The sequence below is a fragment of the Lissotriton vulgaris genome, chromosome 9 (assembly GCF_964263255.1).
Source record: "Lissotriton vulgaris chromosome 9, aLisVul1.2, whole genome shotgun sequence".
Classification (NCBI taxonomy): domain Eukaryota; kingdom Metazoa; phylum Chordata; class Amphibia; order Caudata; family Salamandridae; genus Lissotriton; species Lissotriton vulgaris.
In genome coordinates this window covers 158241554-158268493 of record NC_141697.1, presented here as the reverse complement: position 1 = coordinate 158268493, position 26940 = coordinate 158241554, and the positions used below count along the sequence as shown (strand labels likewise).

Below are 26940 nucleotides of genomic sequence, written 5' to 3'. Positions count from 1 at the left end.
CACTGAACCATCATTATTCAGCGCTTAGAGACCTGCCGGTGTGATTAGGCGCTTTACAAATCCCAATTAACATTAGCAACATTATTACTGTATTTCACAGTTAAAGGGCGGCCAGGGGCCAATTTCCTTTCTTGCCCTAAAGCCCATGGCACACTGGCTGCGGCACAGGCGCAAATCTATCCCAGAAAGCTAACACCTCTTGTGAGGGTATTCGTCCTGGAGACAACATGAAAGAGTCCACCCCTAACATAGTCATTAAGCTGCGCATAAATGCACGGCCCTTTCCATGTCTCTCCCCACCCTCCCACAGGCAGGGGTCGCTTCATTGATAAGAGGCTACACACTGAAAAACACTTGTAAACAAATATTAAACTGTGTAAACATTGTGAAAATATTTTAGGTTAAGTGGACAGATGGGAAGTCACATAAAATCCTGCACAAGGAGCTTTGTTTACACCCCTGCATCTGGCAGGAGGAGGCTGCAGGTGGGGGTTGAGTGCACTGTGCTGGATCTGAGAGATTCGGCAGCTTTTGAAACCGATTCCACTTGACATGCAATGTAGGACAACACCCAGCAGGTGCAGGTCGGGCAGCGAGAGGAGGAATGCACCTTCACGGCGGAAGGACCGGAAGCTGCCATACAGGGAGCAATTACAGCAGGCGTGTAATTGAAAGGAAATAAGTGATTACCCTCCGGAAAGAAGTGATTACCCTCCGCAGAAGCTGCCACTGACACAATCAACAGAATGCGTGCATTGTAAATAACACACAAGTGGGAACGAGGCGTGAGAGGCACAATCACACATTTCTGGTTTACGCCACATAGGGAACTGACAGGACCCCGGCTCCCACACATTTTTTTTTCTATACATTGTATTCATCCTTGATCAGTCTGCAACTGTGCAATGCAAAGGCCTCTGCGCAGTGGCCTCTGTAGTGTGCAATATATGCACTGCCTCTCTGGCAGCATGCTGTGGATCTGGCACTGTGAAGTCAGTGGATGATAGGTGGAACTCGCTGGCGGTGCGGTCTGATGCTGGCGTTGGCACCAGGCATTGTAGCTATTGCTAGAGTTTGGGGCATTCAGTCAGTCAGTCAGTCAGTCGGTGCTCGGGCTGCACAGATCCATCTACTGCAAACTGGGGGTATACAGGGCTGGGGTTGCGAGCCTCATTCCATCACCCTCGCCACCGCCGGGTTGCCAGGCTCAGGCTCAACACAATAAACCGGCGGCTCCGAGCGCGCGCACGCGGATGCTGTCCACCACGCTCGTGCCTGACGACCTGGATCACACGCTTCAGCAGAGGCTACGCGGGCTGGAGGCGGAACACAGAATTGGCTGAATTACCTGGGGGTGGTGATTTGAAAGCGGCATTTAAAATAACACGCCTAGTTGGTATAGAGCTCGTAGGTCTCCCCTCTGTTCCTTCGTATATGCACTGTATCTGTGTAAGAAATAACCACCTGTTGTGATTGCAGCGTACGGTTTTATGCAAGGATGGTTCCAGTCTCCTTTCCTTTTTCCTACTATTGATGGTACAGCCCGTCCCGTCCCGAATGGAGCCTGGATCCCCTGACAGTTCACCACTCTTACTGTAATAAGCGAGCTCCGCCATCACACCACCACGTTTCTCCGAGGCATTATCAGGAATGCCTCAGAGAAAGCATGGTCATTTTCGCATTCGGGGACGTGGTTTTCTTTCTCTCCTCTTCCCATTGGCTGGAATGTAAAATTCCAGCCAATGGGAAGAGGAGAGAAAGAAAACAAGAAATAAGCGAAAAAAGGCGCCCCCAAATCCGAAAAAGACGGGGCTTGCACAGAGTGACGCCCCTCTCCTCCAATGGCTGGCCTCCATTTAGGAAGCCAACCAATGGAGAAGAGGGGCGGGTTCAAGCCCCACTCTAGAAAACATTAAATCTCGGAGCGAGACTGCGCCAGCGCAGCCTATGGTCCGAGACCTAAAAATCACCCTCCCTTGAAGATGCATCTCAACATTCCGAGTTCAGGCACACTAAACTTTATTTTCATACCGGGTTCCCAGGGGTAGTTATGCTTAAAAGATGTTATAAGCAACCTTCTCATTCTATCCTAAAGGAACAGATACACTTACAATAGTGAAAAACGAATTTGGCAGTATTTCACTATCAGGACATGCCACACACACCAGGGCATGTCCTACATTTCACATAAACTGCACCTTGCCCACAGGTGTACCTTGGGCCTCCCTTAGGGGGTGACTCACATGTAAGAAAAGGGAAGGTTAGAACCTGGCATGTGGATGCACTTACCAGGTCAACATGGCAGTACCGAACTACACACAGACACTGCAGCGGCAGGTCTGAGTTACATTTACAGGCTGCTTATGTGGGTGGCAAAATCAGTGTTGAGGGCCACTATCAGCATTTGATTTACAAGCCCGGGGCAAACACAGTGCACTGTACTAGGGCCGGACTAGTAAATCAAATATGTCAATCATGAAATCACTAATTTGTAACAACAATTTACGGGGAGCACTTGCACTTTGGCACTGAACAGCAGCGGCAAAGTGCCCAAAGCATCTAGACCAGCAAAAACAAAGTCCAACACACAGCAAAATAACAGGAGGCAAAGGCAAAAAATACAGGGGAGACCCACACCAATGGTGCCAGGTCTAACAGTCGCTTACATAGATTATAATTGGTCTACAAGGAAAATGTCAAGCCTAAGCATGGGTGGAAAAGACTGATAAGATAGAGGACAATTTGCACACCTTGTCCTGTTTAATGGAGGATGCTGTTTGCCCAAAAGCATTGCCACTCTATGCGGAATGTATTGATTTTACTGGCACTTTCAACAACATCCTAAAAGACCATCTATGGGCAAAGTTACACAGCTAGGGAATTGCCCCTTGACTACTGAACGCAATTGAGCCAATCTACAGTGAGACATGGATAAAAATCAAACTGACAACAAGTCCACTTCAGAGAAAATCCTTACAGATAAAGGTCTTCAGCAAGGATGTATCCTTGCACCCATGTTAGTTAATCTCTTTATGGCATATTTGGAAAGCAACATGATCAGCCCTAGATAATGTCCACCGCGATTGGTTTGTCAGCAGGTTTAAATACTCCAATATGCAGATGAGAAGGTTATCTTAGGTCGCACTTAAATAGGCTTACAGAGTTCTCTCAACCCCCTTGCTCAATACAGTAGCAACAATATCATCAAAATCAACTTAACAAAACCAAAAAAGTGCTATTTGGCAGGGAATTAATTATAATAGGGCTTTGGTATTACGTTGAGGGAGCGCAATTGGAGAGAGTGAAAAGCTTTAAATACCTGTGGGTGCACTTGGATGAAAGAGGCAGCACAAGAAGAAGTTTTAAAGGTATGAACCAAGCATTTAGCGTGCACAATGGGGCAAGGAAAAGCTTGGCCAGCCCAAATCTGCAAGCTCTTCTAACAGCTGTGGGCTGCAAAGTGATGCCTGCTCTCTCTTATGGAGCTATAAGGTTTCAAGATTAATTATTTGAACTTTTGAACAAACAGCAATGCACACAATATAGACGTCTGTTTGCTCCACCAGACTGTACCAGCCAAGATCAAACTAGGCTGGAATTTAATATCTCCAAGAAAAACCTGGTGTTGCATGCCAAATGGAGATCATACTAGTAACAAGCATTTGCAATGCAATCGGTCTAGCCTTTGGTACCTTATATGTATTTAACTATACAGCACATTAGCCTGGGTGCTGAAACATCTACTGTTCTTTAACCCCTTTGATGCGGATGACAAAGCCAGCTCCTCATGGGCGTTACCTGCGCTGCGTGCATGACGAGCTGGCTTTGTCACGTTACCCGCGATTTTCAAATTTTAGCGCGCAGCGGGAAAACCCGCTAGCGCGCATGCGGTTAACATGGAGGGAAAGTAAGCACCAAACTGCATGACACACCAGGTATGGGAACACACGGAGAGAAATATTTCCTTTCAGCTGAAAATGGTAGTTCAAAGCTCTGTTTTTAATATAAAAGCAGGGCCTTTGGTGGTCGTATCATTGAAAATACATGATTTGAAAAAAATTATATGGTATACAGGAGCTTGTGAAAGACAATTTCTATAGACTGGAATCTAGAGAATGCTAAAGTGATTCTGGTATTTTACTGACCTCTGCTGGTCGTTTTCTATCAAGACAGTTAAATATAGGCAATTGAACAGAAAAAAAAGTCTCTAAGCGGAAGCAGACAAGTCCTAGGGCTGAGCACCAGAGCCCAAAAAGTACATACAAATATAAGTATATACTAAAGTATATATAATAAAGTATATACAAGAAATCTCGAATGCTCAACCTAAAAATAGCGAAGACCAGTATATTGAAACAATTGCAAGGGAGGATAATACAGGAGCCGAACTTAGAATGGGGTGCTTTCCTAAGCAAGTGCATCCAAATGCTGAATGCAGAAAACTTTGCCAACACAGATTTTTCTACAAAGGCTATAGCAAAACTATTAATGAAGAACACAAAAGCTCCATCGGTGGACCAAGACCTAAGGGAATAAGGGAGCAAGTTGCATGGCACTTTGGCTACCGACCTTACGCTGCTGGCTGCCTCCTAGATTACCTGAGCTTGGCTCTTTCCATCAAGGGAAAAAATAGTCTCATGCGGTGGCAATGTGGTTTGATACCTCTTAGATGCTACTGGTATGGATGCCAAAATGGAGATATGAGTAAACAATGTAGATTATGCAGTAAATCATAGGAATCACTGCTGCAAGTGATTTGCATCTGTGAGACAGTAATACAGCTGAGGAAGTTTTGGCTATGACTAATGTTTTTGGCCCTGAACATTCGATCTTGTAGGGACACAATTCTCTGCTGACTTAGAGGTGAATTGTGTCTGCATTCTCTGCTGACTAAGAGGTGAATTAAGTCAGCTGTCAAGCCCGTTTCTACGGTATATGAAAGCAGTGGCCGAGCTATTCAAGAGGCTGTCACCACTGACATATAATTACAAGGAAAACAAATCTGAAAAACATGCTGCCCGAAAACCTGATACGCTTTATAACTTTTTGGTGCATCAAGTTTTTGTTGGTGAACTAAGCAGGAATTTTGTGCGTTTACCTGGTGTGCAGTTTAACATCATTGGTTTGGGGTAGGAAGGGGAAGTGTAATTGTACCACAGGTCAATTCAGGGATTCATAAGCACTTTTATCAGAATACTTGACTAGGGTGGGTGGTGTACACTAAGGGGAATTGTGCAACTCTCGCATTGAAGGATAACTAGGGCTCACAGAGGTTGGGGCAATAATGAGAATTGTGCAATTTCAACTGAAGGATAATTCAGTGTAAGGTATGTTTTAGGCAGGCTTGTGTGAACAATGGAACAATGAGAAATTAGCATGTTCTACAGTAGTATAACAGTGACAAGTATTTTGCTAGGCAGGCTCCAGTGAAATAATTGCGAAGTGTGCCATTTTTAGTATAGAGGTTGATCTGCTCATTTAGATTTATGTTGACCAGGAATCTTAATAGGAACTGACCAATTTTTAATTGACGGTTTTACTTTTTTAGTAAAGTGGGCTGTGTGCAATTAGGGGAACTATGTTCTTTTTACTGAAGGATAACTAGTGTAACTGAAATGTGATGAAAAGATCGTATTCCATGATTTTTTTCTTATAAAGGAAATGGGTAAATAAGGTTATTGGGTGGAGGGGGTTGTGAGGTGGATATATATTTTGGCTGTCCGGATTTTAACTAATCGAACAGTTTAATTACATAAAAATGAATGGAAGATGGTGCATAATACATACTGTGGCCAATTTAATATTTAGTCATGCCATTCAGCCTTTGCAACGCATCCACAATACCTTTGAGCCCAACCAAATGTATTCATGGTGGTATAGTTATGACATCTTGCTCTATTTCCATGCAACTGAAGAACATCTATGATAAGTATTGAACGTACTCGCTCTTCCCTACTTTCCCCACTTTGCTATTGTCAATACCAAGTTTCACTTTGATGTTGGCATAGGGACTCGAGGGGAGGGATTTCTGGTGGGTCCATGAGTTCATAACCCGATAAACTCTCTCTCTTCCAATCCAGCTGAAACCCGAGCCTGTTCTACTCCCAATGACAGCGAATTAGCACAAGAGGGTTTCACAGCAATGAACAGTCACTGATTTAGCACTGAGCTGTTGGCAAGCACGAAGGGACTAATTTAGATTTCAGCAGACGGGTTACCCAGCCACAGTGGTGACGATATCCAGTCTGATGAAATAGAAATCTCATAGGATTTTATGGGATTTAAATTTTGCCGGACGGAATATTCGTCACCGTTGGAATGGATGACCCCATCCGCTGAAATCTAAATCGGGCGCTAGGTCCCTGGCATCTGCATCTCTCAGATTCAAGACACACCGGTGTGCAGGTTAAGGCTAGCTGGCACTAGCTCACCCTTCTACACAGTCAAAGCACACTTCCTAGGTTGTTTGTGAATGATGGCAGGAAGTGCCAAATGAGCGAGTATGAGGGAACTATGTGTTGAGGAGGAAAAAATGTTAACATGTCTTTATTTCACATCCCTCTTCAAGATATTTCACTCTTATCCAAGTCATTGTGCACATTTATGTTGCAGATGCTAATCCACTTCACTTATTATTGCTCATGATGGCGATCAATCAATATTGGTATTTTCTTTTATTTGAAACTCGGTTGTAAAACTTTGGTGGCTAGCATAAGTATTTTGGATTGTTCGGGAGTACTATTGCATTCATTTTCAACTACTGTATATGTGAAAATAAACGAATCAAAACTCACCCTCTGGATGTCCTTCAAGAATTTCCGGTGGGCTGAAGCAGAATGACATGGACTCATTACTCATATTCTGAACTGAAAGAGAAAGTTCTTTTAGCTTTGGCAACTGGAACAAAACGTGTCTCAAAGCGTTCTTGGGAACAAAACCATCTTTGCTATGAATCGTCAGAGCGATAAGATTATGTAGTTGACATATCCCAGCCAATGCAGTGGAACTGCTCAGCGTTAATTCGCATAACCACAAGTGGGTCAGCTGCTGAAAATGGCAAACGTCACTCACTAGTTTCTCATCCTCAAGCCCTGTGCAGTTGTTTAGATGCAGTCTCTGTAGATTTGTAAGGGGTTTCATAGCTTTGATTGCCTCGTCTGTCAAGCAGGAATAGACAGTTATGTTTAGAAGGTCAGGCAGGGCTTCAATGAACCTTTTCCAATGATAAAGTTTTAAACGGGCCACTTCTACTGAACAAACTCTCCTTGTCTTAAGCATTTTCAAAAAATTTACATTAAAAATCCCTAGCTCTCTGAAGACAAATACGCTATTTTTCCATAGAGCATGGTGGTCTATCAGGATCCTGAAATGAGTGCATGTCCCACGAATATGAACCTTGTCGGTTGGCGAGAGATACATAAATATCTTTAGAAATACTTCCTGGGGCAACAGCAACCAATTAACAGGCAGCACAAACTTCTTCTGATCTCTTCTGCACCTCGCGACTTCCAATGCTCCTCTGCACCTCTTTACTTCCATTGGTCTCTGTTAGAACACTGTGGAAACAGAGAAATGTCAAATCAACCAAATTACACTTCTCGGTGCAAAAAACGACAAGGAAAAACAGATGCTGCAACCCTAACGGTTGAATGTCATTACAGAGCAAGTAACTACATTGGAAATAAGTAAACTACAGACACTACATAGGGAGTCTCCACATACCTTAACATCACATCCCAACTTCATAGGTAAGTTTTTTTTATAATATATATATATATATATATATATATATATATATTTTCACTGAAATAACCATAGGTTTCACACCAGTTATAGTTAGGAATTTGCATTTAAAAAACCTATTAAATTCACTGAAAAAACCATAGGTTTCACACCAGTTATAGTTATCTGGAAATTTTACTCGCATAAAACCATTGAAATTCCCACGTTATAGTTAGTTGGACTCGCTATAACTTGCGCGTGCAATGCACTGCTGATGACGTCACATATTACATCACTCCTGACATGGTCAGTAACATCACTCATGACACCACTAATGACACCATCCAGTGAATGTGTGTCTTTCTGAAAAATAAATATTAGTGAGTAATGTTTAAATATTTAAATATATCTATTAGTGTTTCAGCTTGTGTATAAGTAGCTGCATAGGTTGGTGAGTAACTACACGTGTATGTATATGAGTTATTAAATGTTTATTTAGTATCAGTATGAGTGTCTGTATTGTTTAGTGTGGGTATTACTTACAACATTGATGCATGAGTGACTGACTTTTTTTGTATGTATTTTGAAGACTGCATATGTGCAGGACTGTATGGTTGAATAGTGTGTATATGTGTATGTTAGTGATTAAATGACTGTCTCACTAGTGTTTTTAACAGTAACTACATATGTTTTAATCTAGAATATGTGAATATTGATGCATATAGGTGAGTATATGTGAGAGTAAGAGATTGTAAGAGTTCCTGTTTAAATAAGTATATATTTCTATAAGTGATTGTTTAAGAGAGTAAGTCTGTGTAAGTTTTCTTAGAAGTAAGGTGGTAGTGTGTGTATAGTTGTATATGCAAATAAATGGATGTTCAATAGTTTAGTTGCATGTGTGAGTATGTGTGTGAGTAACTTATGGATGACTGTCGGTGTGTAACAGGATGTATAGGTGTATCACTACATATGATGAGTGAGTATACGTATGAGTGATTATATAGAACTGTTGGTGAATGAGTGGATGTCTATATAGATGGTGGAATTACTGAATTGGTTGTTGGTCTGTCACTCTGTCACAAGGATGGTATCATCAGTGATGTCACTGACCATGTCATGAGCGATGTAATATGTGACGTCATCAGCAGTGCATTGCACGCGCAAGTTATAGTGAATCCAACTAACTATAACGTGGGAATGTCAATGGTTCTATGCGAGTAAAATTTCCAGATAACTATAACTGGTTTGAAACCTATGTTTTTTTCAGTGAATTTAATAGGTTTTTTAAATGCTAATTCCCAACTATAACTGGTGTGAAACCTATGGTTTTTTCAGTGAATTTAATAGGTTTTTTAAATGCTAATTCCTAACTATAACTGGTGTGAAACCTATGGTTTTTACAATGAATTTAATAGATTTTTTAAATGCTAATTCCTAACTATAAGTCTCACTTTATAAGTACATTGGGCTACATTTGGGCTCTAACATATATATATAGCCCAATGTGGCCCAATATATATTTTTTCAAAGTTAACTTTCTTAAAAACCACTTGAGCATATATCTTGAGACATAGCAAAGGCACATCGGGCTACCAGTCCCTTCAATTTTGCAAATTTATTTTTTTATATTGTTTTTTTTTGCATCGGAGCGCTCCCCGGGGAGCGCACCGGAAAGCGTACTATTATGAAGCGCCCCGGGGCGCGCACCGGGGAGCGTCCCGTAAGCGCCATTATCGCGAACTAAAACATGATCGTGACGTATCGCGTAGCCGCGTCCGCGTGATACGCATGGCGTAAGCGCACCCGGAAGCACTCAAGCGAATACGATCGCCCAACGTAAACGTCCGACGCGCTTACGTGACGACGCGCCCCGGGGCGCGTAGCGTAAGCGCGTCGGGTCATTTGACCTGAAAATAAGACTTTTCATTGGTTCATAACAGTTTTGGTTTCATAATGATGAAACCCCTCGTCATGTGACCTAAAATTAACACTTTTCATTGGTTCAGGATATTTTTTTTTCCAAATGATGAAAGCCCCCACCTTTTTTCCTTATTCTACCTTTTTGCTTTGAGAGAGGAAGACCTGTACTTATATCAGTCGAAAATGGCTACATTAGCTGCAGTTGCTGGATCTTCTGGACCACCACCACCACCACCACCACCACAAGGACCTCCACAACTTCACAGTGGTGGAGATCAAGAACAGGAGGAGGATGAGGACAAGGAGGAGAGTAGATTCGTCCGAGAGGACAACATAACCTACAAACCAAAAGAGCACATCATATGGCAATTTTTTTCAATCCCGAGTGACAAAAAAAAAGTAAATGCACCTAAAGCAACCTGCTTTATCTGTCTTCAGGAGCTGTCAATGGGGAATCCCAACAAGAAATACTCCTTCGGCAACCACACAATGATTAGGCATATGCTTAGAAAGCATCCCAATAACTATTCTAGGGCAGAGGTCAGGGAACTGGCCAGAAACCCTGTCCAATCTTCTGCCAGCACCACCCAAACTAATGTTTCCACCCCATCAGGACCGGAAGTTAGGGAGACATGCTCAATCATACAAACCAAATTTTCAAATTTTAAAATGGTTTGTAAATGTTGTGGTCAAACAATTTTCTATGGTGAGCAATGCATCACACTTATTAATCGTGCTTGGGATAACCACAAGTGCCAAAGGAAATATTAATTTGTTGCACTTATTTTTTCTCCTGTTGAGCCCTTTTTAAATCCCTGTTTTTCCCCTTAAAAAATACCAAAAAAAACAAAATGTTCAGAAAAACCAAAAAAAAAAAGTTAAAAAACCACAAAAAAAATATAAAACAACAAAAAGAATAAAAAAAACAGTTCTTTTTAGAACTACCTCCAATTTATAACAAAAGGCTTCATTTTTTAAAAACTGTCATTCTTTTTTCCTCATAGTACGCTCCCCGGTCCGCTCCCCGGTGCGCGTACCGGGCGATCCCCCCGTGCAAATCGAAAAAAAAAAAAAAATGTTTTGCCCAGCGGGGCCCTTTTATGGCCCCCACAACAATCCTAGGGGGTCAGGGGGGGTCTACTCTGCCCCCTTATGGTCATTTGCCCCTTTGTTTTTTGCCACCTCTGTGTATCGATTTTACTGAGACACAAGATGGCGGCCGCTCTGGACTGTTTCGAATGTTTACAGACACCCGAGAGCCAATCAGCTTTCCGCACGCAAGTCGCGTGTTGAGCCCGGTGCGCTCCCCGGTGCGCGTACCGGGGCGCGCTTATAGATATATATATTTTTTTGACCCTAAATTGCACAAAATCCACTGGAGCACATATCTTGAGACATAGCAAAGGCACATCGGGGTACCAGTCCCTACAATTTTGCCAAGTTTGGTGGAAATCCATTCAGCCGTTCGGGCTAAAAGTGAGGTCGTGAGGTTCGGTGAGAATCGTAACAACGTTTTTGGGCTTGTTCGGATATGGGTGAGTTTGGTATCTACGAACCGTAAATGACGAGATTAGTAGGTGTACGTGTTTTCGCTACACTACTTGGAAGGGTTCGTTTTATTTACGGGTTTTTCCATCTCAACCTTTGGGTTCCATTTTAGATACGGCATCCATTTTGTTTCTTACCCTCACGTAGCCGGCGAACGGACAATGTCCGCTCGATGACCCTGGGATTCCCAAGCTCTTGCGGAAGATGCATATTCCTTTGAGTCTGCCTTTATGACTAGGGGAATGACACGGCAAGAGCAGATGGCTCCGCTCGAGGATCATCTTGCCGTGCCGGTCTATTGTTTCAGCCTTGCATACGTTAGGCTCGAATCCTTTGATCCTGTGATCACGCTTCCGATATTGCCCCCACACTCTTTTCAATCTGTTGTCTGTCTTTGTTTCCTTGCACCTGTTTCTGTCCCTTCTCTTAGGTCGTTTACAACTGGAATGGAATGTGCCTAATGGTGGGATAGCGTGCTTTTACAGTTGGGAACCGACATGTTTCTGTACTTATGTTCCGGGCTTCTGAAAACATGAATGCGATCCTTTTGAAGTTTACTGTGGGAACTGAGTTGTAACCTTTTGTTCGTTATGTTGTGCAATGGCTAAAATGTGTATAAAAGGAGCGATCCACTTTTGCAATTCGAAGCAGACTCTCTGAACCTACACTATGTTGTACTTCTAGCGATTTCTGTGTCCCTGCAGTAAATAAACGCTGATATTTGACGCCGAAGGAAGTGTACCGTGTCTCTGTAATTTGTACGCCGGAACAGGTATCCCCACGAAGGTTTCAGGTGTTGTCCCCTGGCACCGCTGGGCCTTAAAATTAGCCCAGTCCTTCAGTCGACCGCCCTATGGAAATTAACATGGGGAAAACACGTTTTGGGACCCCCCTTTTTTCTCGGCCCCCGCTTGACAAATCCCCCCCCCAACTTTCAGGGAAGGACCGGAGCGCCGCGAGACCATTTTGAGGAAATTTTCAGGAAGATTCGTCAACCGGCGCCAAAGGTATTACAAATAGAAGTTTGAGATTTAACATTGAAAAAAATCCTAACTATAACTACCTACTGGCGACCGCCAGTAGGTAATATATATATATATATATATATATCCAACGTAGTTTGACCCGTTAAAGAGCCTCAACCACACAGGGCAGATGGTGCGGGGGTACGGAGCAACCCCAAAACATCCAACGTAATTTCCTCCATTGACTGAAAAGGAATGCACCACATACTGGACTGTCGGGGAAACAGTGATTTAATAATCATTCAAGTGGATTGCCAGCAAGCAAAAAGCCCTTTTTAAAGTCATCAACCTGACGCGTTTCAACTGACTCAGCAGTCTTGGTCACATGTAACTTGATCTGGATTGTGGCATTTCCTGCGTGACTACGCCTGCCTTTTGAAGACTACCGGTCTCCAATGTAGTCTTCAAGTACATCAATTCCCAAAATGCACTGCAACATGTTTTTCACGATGGTTCTTTTTAAACTTGCAATTCGTTTTCCCTTTTGTCTCTATGTTACGGGGACATTGCAATCACCTTAAAGTTCATATAATATTGTTACAAGCATATATCAAGCTTTCACATTTTTCTCAATGGTTTCGAATTGACTGTTATTGGTGCAGCAAAGCGAAAAATGTGAAAGCTTGATATATGCTTGTAACAATATTATATGAACTTTAAGGTGATTATTAAATCACTGTTTTCCCGACAGTCCAGTGTGTGGTGCATTCCTTTTCAGTCAATGGAGGAAATTACGTTGAATGTTTTGGGGTTGCTCCGTACCCCGCGCCACCTGCCCTGTGTGGTTGAGGCTCTTTAACGGAGCAAGGAAGGCCGTCTACACTTTATCTTCTGCACTTGACCATACTGTATAATTAATTAGCAAAATAAATCACTTCATTTCATTGTACTTCAGGTCCCTTGTGTGCAATAATTGTGAGCATTTAATAAGCACTACATTTTTACATTTTAAAACCGGCTGAACTTGTCAGAGTTGCAATGTTATGCGTCTCTTTCTCAAAGATATTTACATGTATAAATAAGCTTTACATGCACAAAAGTTGGTTTTGCACTCTTGAAAGATGTATTTGCATGAAGAATTTCACGTGAACCAATGTTCTCCATAAGGCAGGAAGTAGGTGGTAAGTGGAAATTTCAGAGCTGGAAAGTCCTTTATTTCTGTGGTTCATTTTATTTTGAAAACAGATAACTAATATTGCTTCCATTTTTCTACATCTATTTCATATACACAAGGAAGATTCTGGGAGCCGTACAAATATACACAACAGATTTTCATAATGGAGCCACTGTCCGCAATGAAAGCTCAACTTACAGCGTTTAGTTGGAACAGTCACCCTTATAATAAGGGCTTTGCGTTAAGAAAGGATTTGAATAACGTTTTGCAGTTCCTCTACATACAGGAACATATCTTGCCTGACTTTGCAGCAGACAAACCAGACTGTGGTACTGTGAACTGGCAGGCAGAGGGCTTATGCAATGAGCAAAATAACATGAATATTGTTTTCCTTGACCCTAAACATTACGTCTAGGGCATTGAGTCATATGAATTCCTTAACCCTGCAGTTTTCATTCCAACATTTGGTAGGCATATTAGAACGGACAAAGGGTTAGATAGACAGTGGAAGGAGAAACTTGCACTGTAGGAACAAAAAAGTCAGTGTGGTGAGTAACTTGAACACTTGGATTTAGCGGTTTGTCCTGAAGACTCGTAGGAAGATTTTAAGACCACTTAAATCTATTTTAAGTAGCTAGTATTTGTAACTTGAAAGGGCACCCGACATTCAGCTCACATCCATGGCTTATTGTTCACAAAAAGGTATGAGGTGTAGCACAAATAGCCACTTTGAAGTAAACCTCTATAGACTAATTTTTCTGCAATTGCTCTGAAGCCTTCCATTTAGGACATTACAAAATGTGGGAAGCAACCTAGCCAGGCTTCCGGGGTCTGTCTACCAGTCGTTGGCACATCACTCATGACAAAATAGATTGTCAATCTTCTAAACAACTTTATTATTTCCAAATGAAAAACAAGCATTGGCATAGCCAATAGGTCTCACCTTTGGGACCTTATAAGTGTTTAGCCACGCAACAGTTGCATGATATATAACTGCTATTCAAAATATCACAGCTATGGGATGTCCGATGCAGGTCCAGGTGAGTTTGGATGTAAATACGACTATGCGAAAATGGGGCACACCACATGCTCTCCAAGATCTATACTAGACACCCCTCTTGCAGATCAACACCTTTCCAGGTACACCTGCTCCTCATGCTGTTATTTAGTTAGATCTATGAAGAATTGTTCCTATGTTATTGTTTTACTCTACTTGCATTGCTGATCTGGTATATCCTGAATTATTTATCCTGTATTACTTATTCTTCTACCTTGATTCCAATTCTTATAGCTGCGTCTGGTAGCGTAGTGGACTAATGTGTCCACCGTAGGGGCCTGTGTTTGACCTCATTGTCACAGGTTCAAACCTGGTGGGTCCTTCTAACGTCTAAAAAATGTATACCATCGAGTTGGCTAATACTAAATATCTGTTACTCAGCGCCAAGTTACCCTTTGCGGTGAACATGTGCTTTACAAATACTTAGGTTTATATTATAGTGCTTTGTAGTAGCAGCCAAAAAGTGACAAGTCGGTGCTATATATAAGTCCCTAAATAAAGACACCTTAAGTCTAAATGTATAGCATCACCATTGCTTCTCGCTATCAGCATGCAGAAAATCTACAAACCACAATGACACGCAACATGGCGACATCTACCGAGGTCTGCCCATCTACGAGCCAATGATGAAATCTGTTTTATATGGAAGTTTAAACTTTCCTGCACTGAAGGGTGCATCAGGCGCTGCGAGCCACTGATAAAATCTGTTTTATATGGAAGTTTAAACTTTCGTGCACTGGAGGGCGCATCAGGCACTGCTGCTGCGGCAGACATTCATTTACAAAAAATTAGATGCGACGATAAAACATTAATATCATGGAAAACAATTTCAGGGGTCAATGCAAACTCCCCGGGAGTCTTTGGCAGGGGACGTAGGTTTAATAGAAAAAATGCGGCCTAGTCCAAGGGGCGAAAATAAATGCCGGCAATCTATAGCTCCCTCCATCAGCAGTAAATGACAGGTATGTTTACCTCAGGGTCGGAACTCATTACAATTATGAGAAGAAAAAAACAACTGCAATATAGCATATGTACTCCCGTTATGCGCCTACTTTGGGATTCTGGGCGCTATCTTAGGGCAAAAGTGGTCCAAAGCGGGACGTACTGCACGCTTCAAATCTGTAGAGCACTTTAGCCTTGCGTCAGATTATAAAACAACAATAACTGGCATCTACTTTAGAATGCGCTGCCCCGCGAGTCCAGAGCTCCCGGATGCCGTCCAGCGATTACACAACAAGGGGAGATTTAACCCACTCCTCAGCTGATTCAAGGTTACAATGCGGCTCGTCGCGGCCCATCTCCGGAAGATGCCCGGGCTGCGTGCGGTAAGTTCCTCCGGTGCGCGCGCCGCGTCAGCCACCTACCTCCTACTGCAATGGGCTGCAGGCCATGAGCCAGTAACATCCAAGGCGAAGGGCCAGCACTGGCCCTTTGCAGGGGCTGCCGCTGTAGCATAAGTGTCAGGCGAGGGCTCCGTGTGCTGCATGTCCGGCAGCAGCAGCGGCAGGACCGAGCTGGGTGAGTGAGCGCGCACAGGACACGGCAGAGTGGGCTCCGCTCCGAGGGGAGCCGACCCTCGCAGCCCCTCCGAGAGGTCCCGAAATGAGCTGCATTATACTGCATCATTTACAGCAAGCCCCCCGTTCCTTACTGTTGACTTACACATGTGCCTTGAGTGAGTGAGGGCTGTGGGAAGGCCTCTCTTTCACGCACCGAGTGCACAGCGCGCGACGAAGGCTACAGCTGTCTCGAGCCCTACTTGCATATCGCGCAGACTTCCATCACCGCACCCTACGCAGCCAGGAAGGAAGAAGAAAGGCTGGCAGGGCATTGCGTGCTGGCCTTTGATTGTCCAGAAGGAAAACAAGCATTGCGCACAGGCGCACACAAGGGGGGGTGCGGACGAGAGCAGGCAGCGTTTCCCTTGCGGAGCATGCAACCAAATGGCGCTGCGTGCTCCCGCAAGGAAATCGCCAAAAAGTGCACGCGCTGGATGAAAAGCAATGTAACACGTTTTTGCCTGGAAACCTGCATTCATCTCAAGAGTCTCTTTCCTAAGCAGCGCATGCGCGATGCTTAGGCGTGACCCAATGAGTCCTACTGTTGAGACAGAAAAGTCCTCCACCCAACTCTATTGAGGTCTGGATCCCTTATGCATTAAGTAGTACGAGAGCGGATTAGATTTGGGGGTCTCTAGTTGGCACAGTTAGGTACGTGTGACAAATAGGGTCCCTTGCCTCTAGTCAGGGTAAGGGGGTACACTCCTAAAATAACTCCTGCTCACCCCCTTGGTCGCTTGGCACGATTAGACAGGCTGATCTCAGAGGCAGTGTGTAAAGCATTTGTGAACACATACAGTAATCCAGTGACAACACTACAGAAGGACACCACACCAGGTTTTATATCAAAAATAAGTATTCTTTATATAGATTTAACACAAGACCATAATAACAAAAATCAACAATACTGTACTTAAAAATGGCGGTTTTAGCTTAGTTCAGTTCAGTTCTTAAGATGCAACACTTTGCGTCAATGTACCTTACGATGCATTGCGCTTCCACAACGAAAGTGTTGCAGCGATGGAATGCGGCAAAGTTCCGGTGCAAGGAAATAAAGACGTGAAGATCTTCCAGATGCAGCACGCTTCTCCGATGATGCAAGAAGTCTCGGGACGAGACGTCAACTGCAGCGGCGACACCCTAGTTCAGCGATGCGTTGGCAACCGCTTCAGCTGCGACACTCTTCTTCGACGTTGTGAGAGGCTTCGGCACATTGCGACAACTACAGCGGTGACATTCAAGATGCGACGGCAGCAGCTCCAACTGAGACGCGCTTCTCCGTGAATGCGAGGCGCTTTTCTTAATGTGGTGCAATACGACAGCTACAGCGCCAACATTCACGTTGCGACGGCAGCAGCAGCGACGGCGACACACTTCCTCTTTGTTGCGAGACGCTTCTCACGATGCGATGCAATACGACAGTTACAGCGCCGACATTCACGATGTGACGGCAGCAGCAGCGACGGCGACATGCTTCTTCCTTGTTGAGTCGAGCTTCGAGCTCCTTGCGACATGCAGTCCCTCAGAAGGCCCATAACAGCAGCAGGTACTTCCTAAGGAACTCTGGGGGGCTGGGGGTTGAAGTCTGTTGTCCCTGAGACTTCAGCAGGAGGAAAGCTCTGTTCCAATCCCTTGGAGATCCTTCACATGTTGAAAATAAAGTACACAAAGTTCTTTCTCCTTCCTTTGGCAGTCAGGCAACCACTGCAGGACAATCCCCCAAGCAGCACTTCAGCTTAGGGATAGTCTCTCCTCAGTTTCTTCAGGTTCCTCTCCTCAGCAAAGGTTTGTTCTTGTAGTCCAAAAGTGATCACATTTCTTGGGATCAGGGCCAGGGTCCCAATATTTATACCCCAAAATCCTTTGTCCTCTGAGGGCAGAGGGGCCTTTGCCCAGTCCAAAACAATTCTGGAGCACTCTGTTTACATGACTCCTTCTTTCCTTTCACAGTGCAGGGCAGAAACATCAGACGCCCCACAGGAGGTAAAGCCAGCAATGTGGAGGGAAAGCACAGCCCTGGAGCGCTTTGTTGACAGGATTCCTTGTCTTCTTTCACTGTGCAGGGCAGAGACATCAGCCGCATCCTAGGAGGTGGAGCAAGCATTGTGGAAGGCAGGCACAGCCCTATTCAAAGTTCAGGTGCAAGTCCTCCCTCCCATCTGGATGCAGATCTCTCTATTCACCACTGGGCTGACTCATTCTGTCTCCTGGTATCCCTAGCCCTGTCACTCACAAACTCCAGACAAGGAACACATAACCTAGCAGAGGCAGGCTAGAAAGGTTAGACAAGAAAATACCTACTTTCTAAAAGTGGTATTTTCAAACACAGAATGTTAAAACCAACTTCACTAAAAGGTGTATTTTATCATTCTGAGTTCAAGCACACTAAACTTGAATTTCTACTGTGTTGCTGGAGTCAGTTAAGATTATAAGATGTAATAATCTCACTGCCCATTATGGCCTATGGAGAACAGGTAGCCTTGCAATAGTGAAAAACAAAAATGGCTGTAATTCACTATTAGGACATGCCACACACACCATGTGTGTCCTACCTTATACTTACAATGCCCTACCTTATACTTACAATGCAACATGACCGTGGGCCTACCATAGGGGTGTCTGACATGAAGAAAAGGGAAGGTTTAGGGACTGGCAAGTGGGTGCACTTGCCCAGTCAGCATGACAGTACCAGACTGCACACAGGCTCTGCAACGGCAGACCTTAGACACACTTTTACAGGCTGCTTCTGTGGGTGACACAACCAGTGCTGCAAGCCCACTAGCAGCATTTAGTTTACAAGCCCTGGGCACTCCTGGCGCACTGTACTAGGGTCTGACATGTAAACCAAACTAACCAATCATGGAACCACAAATTAATACATTAGGTTACAGTAGGGAGCACTTGCACTGTGGCATTGGATAGCAGTAGCACAGTGCCCAAAGCATCTAACACCAGTAAAACACATGAGGCAACAGCAAAAATGGAAGGGAGACCCACGCCAATGGTGCCAAATCTAACACGTGTCCCCTCCAGCTGAAATGTGGGGAGAACTAACCTAACTCCAGGGAGATATCCTCACTAAGGTGGAAAAATCTGGACAGACCATCAGTGTTGGTGTGTTCTGTACCAGGGCTGTGCTCCATAGTAAAGTCCACCTCATCTGCATCAGCCATCTGAGGGGCCTGTGGTCTGTCTGAACCAGAAGTGAGTCCCAAACAGGTATGGTCTCAGCCTCTTCAGTGCCCAGCCCACAGCAAATGCCTCACGTTCAATAGCACTCCACCTCTGTTCTCGTGGAAGTAACCTCCTACTGATGAAGGCTACGGGTTGATCTAGGCCCTCTTCATTCATCTGTGACAAAACAGCCCCCACACCATGCCCTGAAGTGTCTGTCTGAATGATAAGTTCTCTGGAGAAGTTTCGTGCCAGGAGCACGGGCGATGTGCACATAGCAGCTTTCAGGGCATCAAAAGCTTTCTGACAGGTGTCAGTCCAAATCACTTTCTTGGGCTGCTTCCTGGAAGTCAGCTCTGTCAAGGGGGCAACAATGTTGCCATACCCCTTGACAAACCTCCTGTAATACCCTGTGAGTCCTAAAAAGGTCCTCACCTCTGGTTGGGTTTTGGGGGGTTCCCAAGCCAGGATGTTTTCAATCTTGGGTTGTAGGGGTGCCACCTGGCCGCTCCCAACTTGGAGTCCTAAGTACACCACGGAACCCTGCCCGATCTGCCACTTACTCACCTAGATCGGGAGGCCTGCCTTCCGCAGCGCCAACAACACTTCCCAGAGGTGGCGCAGATGTTCTTCCCAACTGGCGCTGAACACTGCGATGTCATCCAGGTAGGCAGCACTAAACTCATCCAGTCCAACCAACACCTGGTTGACCAACCTCTGAAAGGTGGCGGGGGCTTTCTTCATCCCAAAGGGCATAACCCAGAACTAGGAATGCCCATCTGGTGTGGAGAATACTAACCTCTCCTTTGCCCTATCAGTCAAGGCGATCTGCCAGTACCCAGACGTCAAGTCAAACGTGCTGAGGTACCGTGCAGCCCCTACCAGATCAATGAGCTCATCAGCTCTAGGGATGGAGTGCGTGTCAGTCTTCGTGACTCGGTAGTCCACACAGAACCGGAGTTCGGGTGTGGCACCCGATTCTGCAGCCTTTGGGGCCAAGACCACTGGACTGGCCCAAGGATGGCTAGAGGACTCAATCACCCCTAACACAAGAATCTTTGAGACCTCCTCTTTGATGCAAGCCCTCACCCCGACAGTTACCCTGTAAGTTTTGCGCTTCACAGGTAAGCGGTCTCCTGTGTCCACGTCATGGACGCACCAATCTGTGACACCAGGAACCAGGGAGAACGGATCAGAAAATTGTCCCAGCAACTGGCGGCAGTCATTCTGTTGCTCAGGGGTCAGGGTGGAAGAGAGGTTAACACCAACCATTGACCCATCTTGCTCTGTTGCAGACAGGCGGTCAGGAAGAGGCGCAGTCTCCTCCTCCATTCCAGCATCTGTTGCTAAGGCATGCCCACTTCGGACATCTCCAAGTGGGGTCTTAAGGTGGTTGACATGCAGGACGCTCAAGGGGTTCCTGGGAGACCGCAAGTCCACCAAGTCGGTAACTGGACTCTTGCGCTCCACAACCTCAAATGGTCCGGTCCACTTATCTTGGATCGAGCAGGGCTCCACTGGGATCATGACCCACACTTTCTGACCAGGCTGAAGCTCTACCAGAGTGTCATTCTGGTCATACCACCGCTTTATCTCCTTCTGGCTGGCTTCCAGATTCGCCTCAGCAAATTGCCTGAACTGCCTAGTCTGGTTCCTGAAGGCCAGCATGTTGCTATATACATCCTGGGGAGGTTTCCTGGGAGATTGCTCCTAGCCTCGCTTGACCAGACTCAGAGGTCCTGTGACTGGGTGTCCATAGAGAAGCTCAAAGGGACTGAACCCTAGAGATTTCTGTGGCACCTCACGGTATGCAAAGAGTAGGAATGGTAAGAGGACGTCCCACGTACGCCTCATGGGTTCCTCAAGATCCATTATCATGCCTTTCAGGGTTCGGTTAAACTTTTAAACCAACCCATTTACTTGGGGGTGGTAAAGAGTGGTAAACTTGTAAGTTACCCCACACTCCTGCCACAGGGACTTCATATGCTTCGAGATAAAGTTGGTGCCCCGGTCAGACACTACCTCGCGAGGGAATCCCACTCGTGAGAAAATTCCCATCAGTGCTCTTCCCACCACAGGGGCCGTCACTGTCATCAGAGGTATGGCTTACGGGTATCATGATCCACCAAGACCAGGATGAACCGGTTGCCCATGGCTGTCTTGGGGTCCAGTGGCCCCACATTGTCATCTCCACTGGCTCAAAGGGGGTACCGATTATAGGGAATGGCTGGAGAGGAGCCTTATGCTTTCTTCCACTCGTTCCACTTGCCTGGCAAGTCTGACATGCCCTGCAATGAGTGTTTGAACTCTTGCGCATTTAGGACAATGAAAGTGGGTGACAAGCCTCTCAAAGGTCTTGTCCTGCCCCAAAAGTCCTACCAACAGTACTTCATGAGCCAGCCCCAGTAGGAAGGCTCTGAAGCTCTAGGATACCACTAGCACAATGGCTGACACAGGCTTAGCAACCTTAGGCTCACTATACAGGAGACCATTCTCCCAGTAGATCCAATGTGATCCAGACTGATCACCTGCTGCCTGGCTTGCAGCCTGTCGGCGCAAGCCCTCAAGAGAAGGGCATTCTCTCTGCTCCCGGCAGAATTCTTCCCTGGAGGGGCCTCCTTCCTGCTGCCAATGGGTCAGCTCAGGCAGGTCCCCCAGTTCAGCTACCTGTTCCCCAGTAGGTTCCAGGGCATCCCCCTCAGGGTCTACCTCCTCCTGAGCTGTGGGAACTTTGGGGGCCTGTTTCCCGCACCCCCTGCCTCGTCTCTCTAAGGCAGGTTCCTGGGCCTCCCTCTCAGGTTCCAGGTCCTCTTGAGCACCCCTACGGGCTGCCATTGACCGGGTAGTCACACACACCCAGTCAGGCAGACCCACCATCTCCAAGTGAGCACTCTTCTCTACCTTTCCCCCAAAGTGAGCTCGCTAAATTGTTTCCCAACAAACAGTCAACAGGCATGGCGGGCCTCATAGCTACCTGAAGAGTACCAGAGACCCCCCCACTCAAAGGGAACCTGAGCCATTGGACAAAGGCTCTCGGTGTTATCGGCGGCAACAACTCGGCAAAATGCATGAGGGACAATCTGTTCTTGAGACATCAGGTGACACCTGACAGCGGTCACACTGGCTCCTGTACCTCTAAGAGCCTCTACCCATATTTCTTATTGTTCCTGGGCAGTTGGGTCTCTGGGACCACCTCACAGTCTCCTAAAGAGACAAGGGACATTTCTGCGGGACCCCACCCACCTTGGACACCAATCTCCTCCCCGAAGGCTACACTTGCCATCTGCCTGGGTGGAGCACCAGGGGGTGCTGTTTTTCAAAATAGGCGGCACCTGGGGTCACTCTCCTTGTGACCCAGGTCCCCACATTTGCAACATTTCAGGGGCCCCTGTGGAACAGGATTACCTATCGGGACCCCTTGCTTTCTCTCAGGGGGAGGCTGGGAACCGTTCCCTTGGGGACTACTTTGGGGCCCTTTACGGAACTCCTTTTGTTTACCCTTGTCCCCCCCACTCTTCTGCTGCGGACCCTGCCCACCTTTGGCTGAGTCTCCCATAAACCCTTGTGGACTCGGGTGCTCACCCAGCGGTCCGCCTCTTCAGCAAGCTTCCTAGGGTTAGTCAGCTTGCTATCAATCAGGTGCTGGCGCAGCTCTGGAAAACAATTACCAGACAAGTGCTCCCATGCAATCAAATCAAGAAGTCCCTGAAAATCATTAACTTTGCTGCCCTTCACCCAACCATCCAGTGGTCTGCAAAAGAAAGTGACATATTCCACCCAGGAACTGTTCTCTATCTTCCTAAAAGACCTGAACCTCTGCCTATAGAGTTCAGGGGTCAAACCATACCTAGACATTAATGCATCCTTCATGTGGCTGTATGAATTGTGGACTTCAGAAGGCAAATTCCAACAATGTATCCCGCCCCTCACTAAGGAACCTTCCCCACAACCCCACTCTCTCTCAGGGACCCGGTGGGAAGACATGGCTACCTCAAAGGCTCTGTACCACGGCCCAATATCATCATTTTTATAAAATTCTTTCCCACATCTTTAGGAACATACACTCTAGCTTCCACAGGCTGCCACCAGAGGGAGTAATCTCTAAGCTCGTGGCCTTCAAATCCAACTGCCTCAAAACCTTTTCATGCTCAAATTGTAATTTATTTTCTTCTAGGGCTAATCTCCTATTTTCTAACTCCAGTTCCCTATTCACCCTGAACTTGGTCATCTCCATTTCATGCTTCCTACATCTCTCTCTGTCCTCCAGCTCCTCTGGAGATAGACTCTTGGCAGAAACACTGCTACCTGCGGGGGAAGATGCTTTCCTTCCTCCTTGACACAATGGCCCTTCCAGCTGGACATCTGCATTCTCATCCCCCTCCTCATTCTCAGGGGTTTTTCTTGCTTCGACTCAGGCCCTCAGCGCCTTGTAGAACTCTTCATTCTTGGAACACCTAGTAGTGGAAACATTGGATTTCTTGCAGAAGTACTTAAGCTGCTTTACTTTGTAGCTTTCCAATTTCTCCTCTTCCCAATCACAATCAATAGAGGCTATGGATTCTGCTCTCCACATGACAATTGAATCTGGCATCTCTCAAAAAAAGAAAATCCCAAAAAGAAATCTACCAAAAAGAATGTGGTCGCATTTTGGTCTGCACTCACTAGTAGTGCTCACTAATCATTGTACATGAGTCACAAATGCAAGTCCAGAATCCTCACCACTGACCACCAATGTTAGATTTGGGGGTCTCTGGTTGGTACAGGTAGATACTTGTGACAAATAGGGACCCTTGCCTATAGTCAGGGAAAGGGGGTACACTCCTAAAATAACCCCTGCTCACCCCCTTGGTAGCTTGGCATGAGTAGACAGGCTTATCTCAGAGGCAGAGCGTAAAGCATTTGTGAACACATACAGTAATCCAGTGACAACACTACAGAAGGACACCACACCAGGTTTTATAAAAAAAAATAAGTATTCTTTATATAGATTTAACACAAGACCATAAACAACAAAAATCCACAATACTGTACTTAAAAATGGTAGTTTTAGCTTAGTTCAGTTCAGTTCTTAAGAGGCGACATTTTGCGTCAATGCACCTTACGATGCGTTGCGCTTCCACAACAAAAGTGTTGCAGCGATGGAAATGCGGCAAAGTTCAGGTGCAAAGAAATAAAGACCTGAAGATCTTCCAGTTGCGGCACGCTTCTCCGATGATGCGAGAAGTCTCGGTTTGAGGCGTCAACTGCAGGGGCGACACCCTTGTTCAGCCATGCGACGGCAACAGCTTCAGCTGCGACCCTCTTCTCCGACGTTGCGAGAGGCTTTCGCACAATGCGACAACTACAGCGATGACTTTCAAGATGCGACGGCAGCAGCTCAGACGGAGACGCGCTTCTCCGTGGATGTGAGGCGCTTTTCTTGATGGGGTGCAATACGACAGCTACAGCGGCGACATCCAAGATGCGACGGCAGCAGCAGCGACGGCGATATGCTCCTTCCTCGTTGCGAGACACTTCTCTTGATGCGGTGCAATGCGACAGCTACAGCGCCGACATTCACGATGCAACGGCAGCAGCAGCGACGGTGACACGCTTCCTCTTCGTTGAGACGCTTCTCTCGATGCGGTGCAATATGACAGCTACAGCGCTGACATTCACGATGCGACGGCAGCAGCAGAGGCGGCAACACGCTTCTTCCTCATTGAGTCGCGCTTCCAGGTCCTTGCGACACGCAGTCCATCAGAAGGCCCAAAAAAGCAGCAGGCACTTCCCAAGGAACTCGGGGGGCTGGGGGTTGAAGTCGGTTGTCCCTGAGACTTCAGCAGGAGGCAAGCTCTGTTCCAACCCCTCCTAGATCCTTCACAAGTTGAAAATAAAGTACACAAAGTTCTTTCTCCTTCCTTTGGCAGCCAGGCAACCACTGCAGGCCAATCCCCCAAGCAACGCTTCAGCTTAGGGATAGTCTCTCCTCAGTTTCTTGAGGTTCCTCTCCTCAGCAAAGGTTTCTTCTTGTAGTCCAAAAGTGATCAAATTTCTTGGGATCAGGGTCCCAATATTTATACCCCAAATCCCTTGTCCTCTGAGGGCAGAGGGGCCTTTGCCCAGTCCAAACCAGTTCTGGAGCACTCTGTTTACATGACACCATCTTTCCTTTCACAGTGCAGGGCAGAAACATCAGGCGCCCCACAGGAGGTGGAGCCAGCATTGTGGAGGGAAAGCACAGCCTTGGAGCACTTTGTTGACAGGATGCCTTTTCTTCTTTCACTATGCAGGGCAGAGACATCAGCCACACCCCAGGAGGTGAAGCCAGCATTGTGGAAGGCAGGCACAGCCCTATTCAAGGTTCAGGTGCAACTCCTCCCTCCCATCTAGATGCAGATCTCTCTATTAACCACTGGGCTGACTCATTCTGTCTCCTGGAATCCCCAGCCCGGTCACTCACAAATACCAGAGAAAGGAATATGCAACCTAACAGAGGCAGGCTTGGAAGGTTAGACAAGAACATACCTACTTTCTAAAAGTGGTATTTTCAAACACAGAGTGTTAAAACCAACTTCACTAAATGATGTATTTTATCATTCTGAGTTCAGGCATAATAAACTCTAATTTCTACTGTGTTGCCAGAGTCAGTTAGGAATTTTTTTTTTTTTACTGTTAAAAGATTTTATTCAACAACTGCAAACATGTTTTTTTTTGTCCTAATTTGCCGAACCCTTAAGTGTGCTAAAAGAAGCTGCCAACCACCATTTTGTGCTACCTTGTCCTACCCACCAAAACCGGTAGTGTACAGCGGACAATTGCACAAGAGCCTAGTAACAAATTGGCGGAAGAAGGAGAAACCACACACAGAGAGGGCGACCTTCAGAAAACTCCATCTAGGCATATTTCAACCTGTTGGACCAGTAATTCGGAGAAGATCCTTGCTATAGGTCCATGGAGCAGGGAACTGACATAATCATAGGACCCGGGGGGGGAAAAAAACAAAACGGAAACCTACTTCCACTGTATCAAATATTCCCAAAAAGCAACTTTTATCCTGCTGCAGGATCTGGCCAAGTCTACTTTAGAAACTTCATATAGGGACGATAACCATCCTGTATATGTTGGAGGGGCTGTATCCACCAAAAATCTACAGATCTTGCCATTAGAATTGCAAGAAACAGGAAGGATCTGGCATGTGCTAAGATGTTTTCATCAATCCCAAAGATAATCAAAGGGAGAGTACTGCTCAAAGTGGTGTTTAAAATAGAGGATAGGGCATCCATCACCTCTTCCCAAAAACGACTAATGGCTGGGCACTCTTTAAACATGTGCACATCTGAGGCTCCTGCAAGATCACATTTGTTAACTTTTTTCCCTTGCTGGAATTTGGCTAGCTTTTGGGAAGGCAGATATGCTTGATGTAAAGTATATAGATGGTTTTGCCTCAGCCAAGTTGGCTTCACAATTTTATACAGTAGGCTAAAGGAGTTCAGCCACAAATGTTGGCACTGTTCACTCACATTACTACCCCATAACACCTCCGGGAGATTGGTGTCATCATCTACCTCCTCCAGGATCGCCCAGTACCAACATGCAACCTCCTTCCCCCCCCCCTGGCCATGTCACCAGTAAATTTTCTAAATTACTATAATTTCCCAGGGTGACTCCATTGCTTGCCAATGCCTGAGCCCAACTGGTCAGCTGTACATATTTAAAGCTAGATAAGCTTGGCCCAACTTTCTCCCGCAAAGCCTCCCAAGGAATCATTGAGCCTCCAGCTATCAGCTCTCCCCAGTAAAAATTCCGACTTCCTTTATTGGGCATGCCAGTCTGTCTTTA

At 45.7% G+C, this 26940-nt stretch overlaps 1 protein-coding gene across 2 annotated transcripts in view; it reads right to left on the bottom strand.

Annotated features, from left to right (window-relative positions):
* The window catches only part of LOC147689785 (uncharacterized), a 290245-nt gene that overhangs the window by 153006 nt on the left and 110299 nt on the right, over positions 1–26940 (bottom strand). Inside the window, exons 1-2 of one of the 2 annotated variants that reach the window (XM_086937272.1) lie at positions 7396–7518; positions 6795–6866 (exon numbers count right to left, since the gene is read on the bottom strand). In XM_086937272.1, coding sequence (XP_086793398.1) covers positions 6795–6858 — 64 coding nt within the window. In that variant the 5' untranslated portion in view covers positions 6859–6866; positions 7396–7518. Of the gene's footprint in view, positions 1–6794; positions 7557–26940 lie in introns of those variants that run through there. The other variant, XM_086937271.1, reaches the window with a different exon arrangement.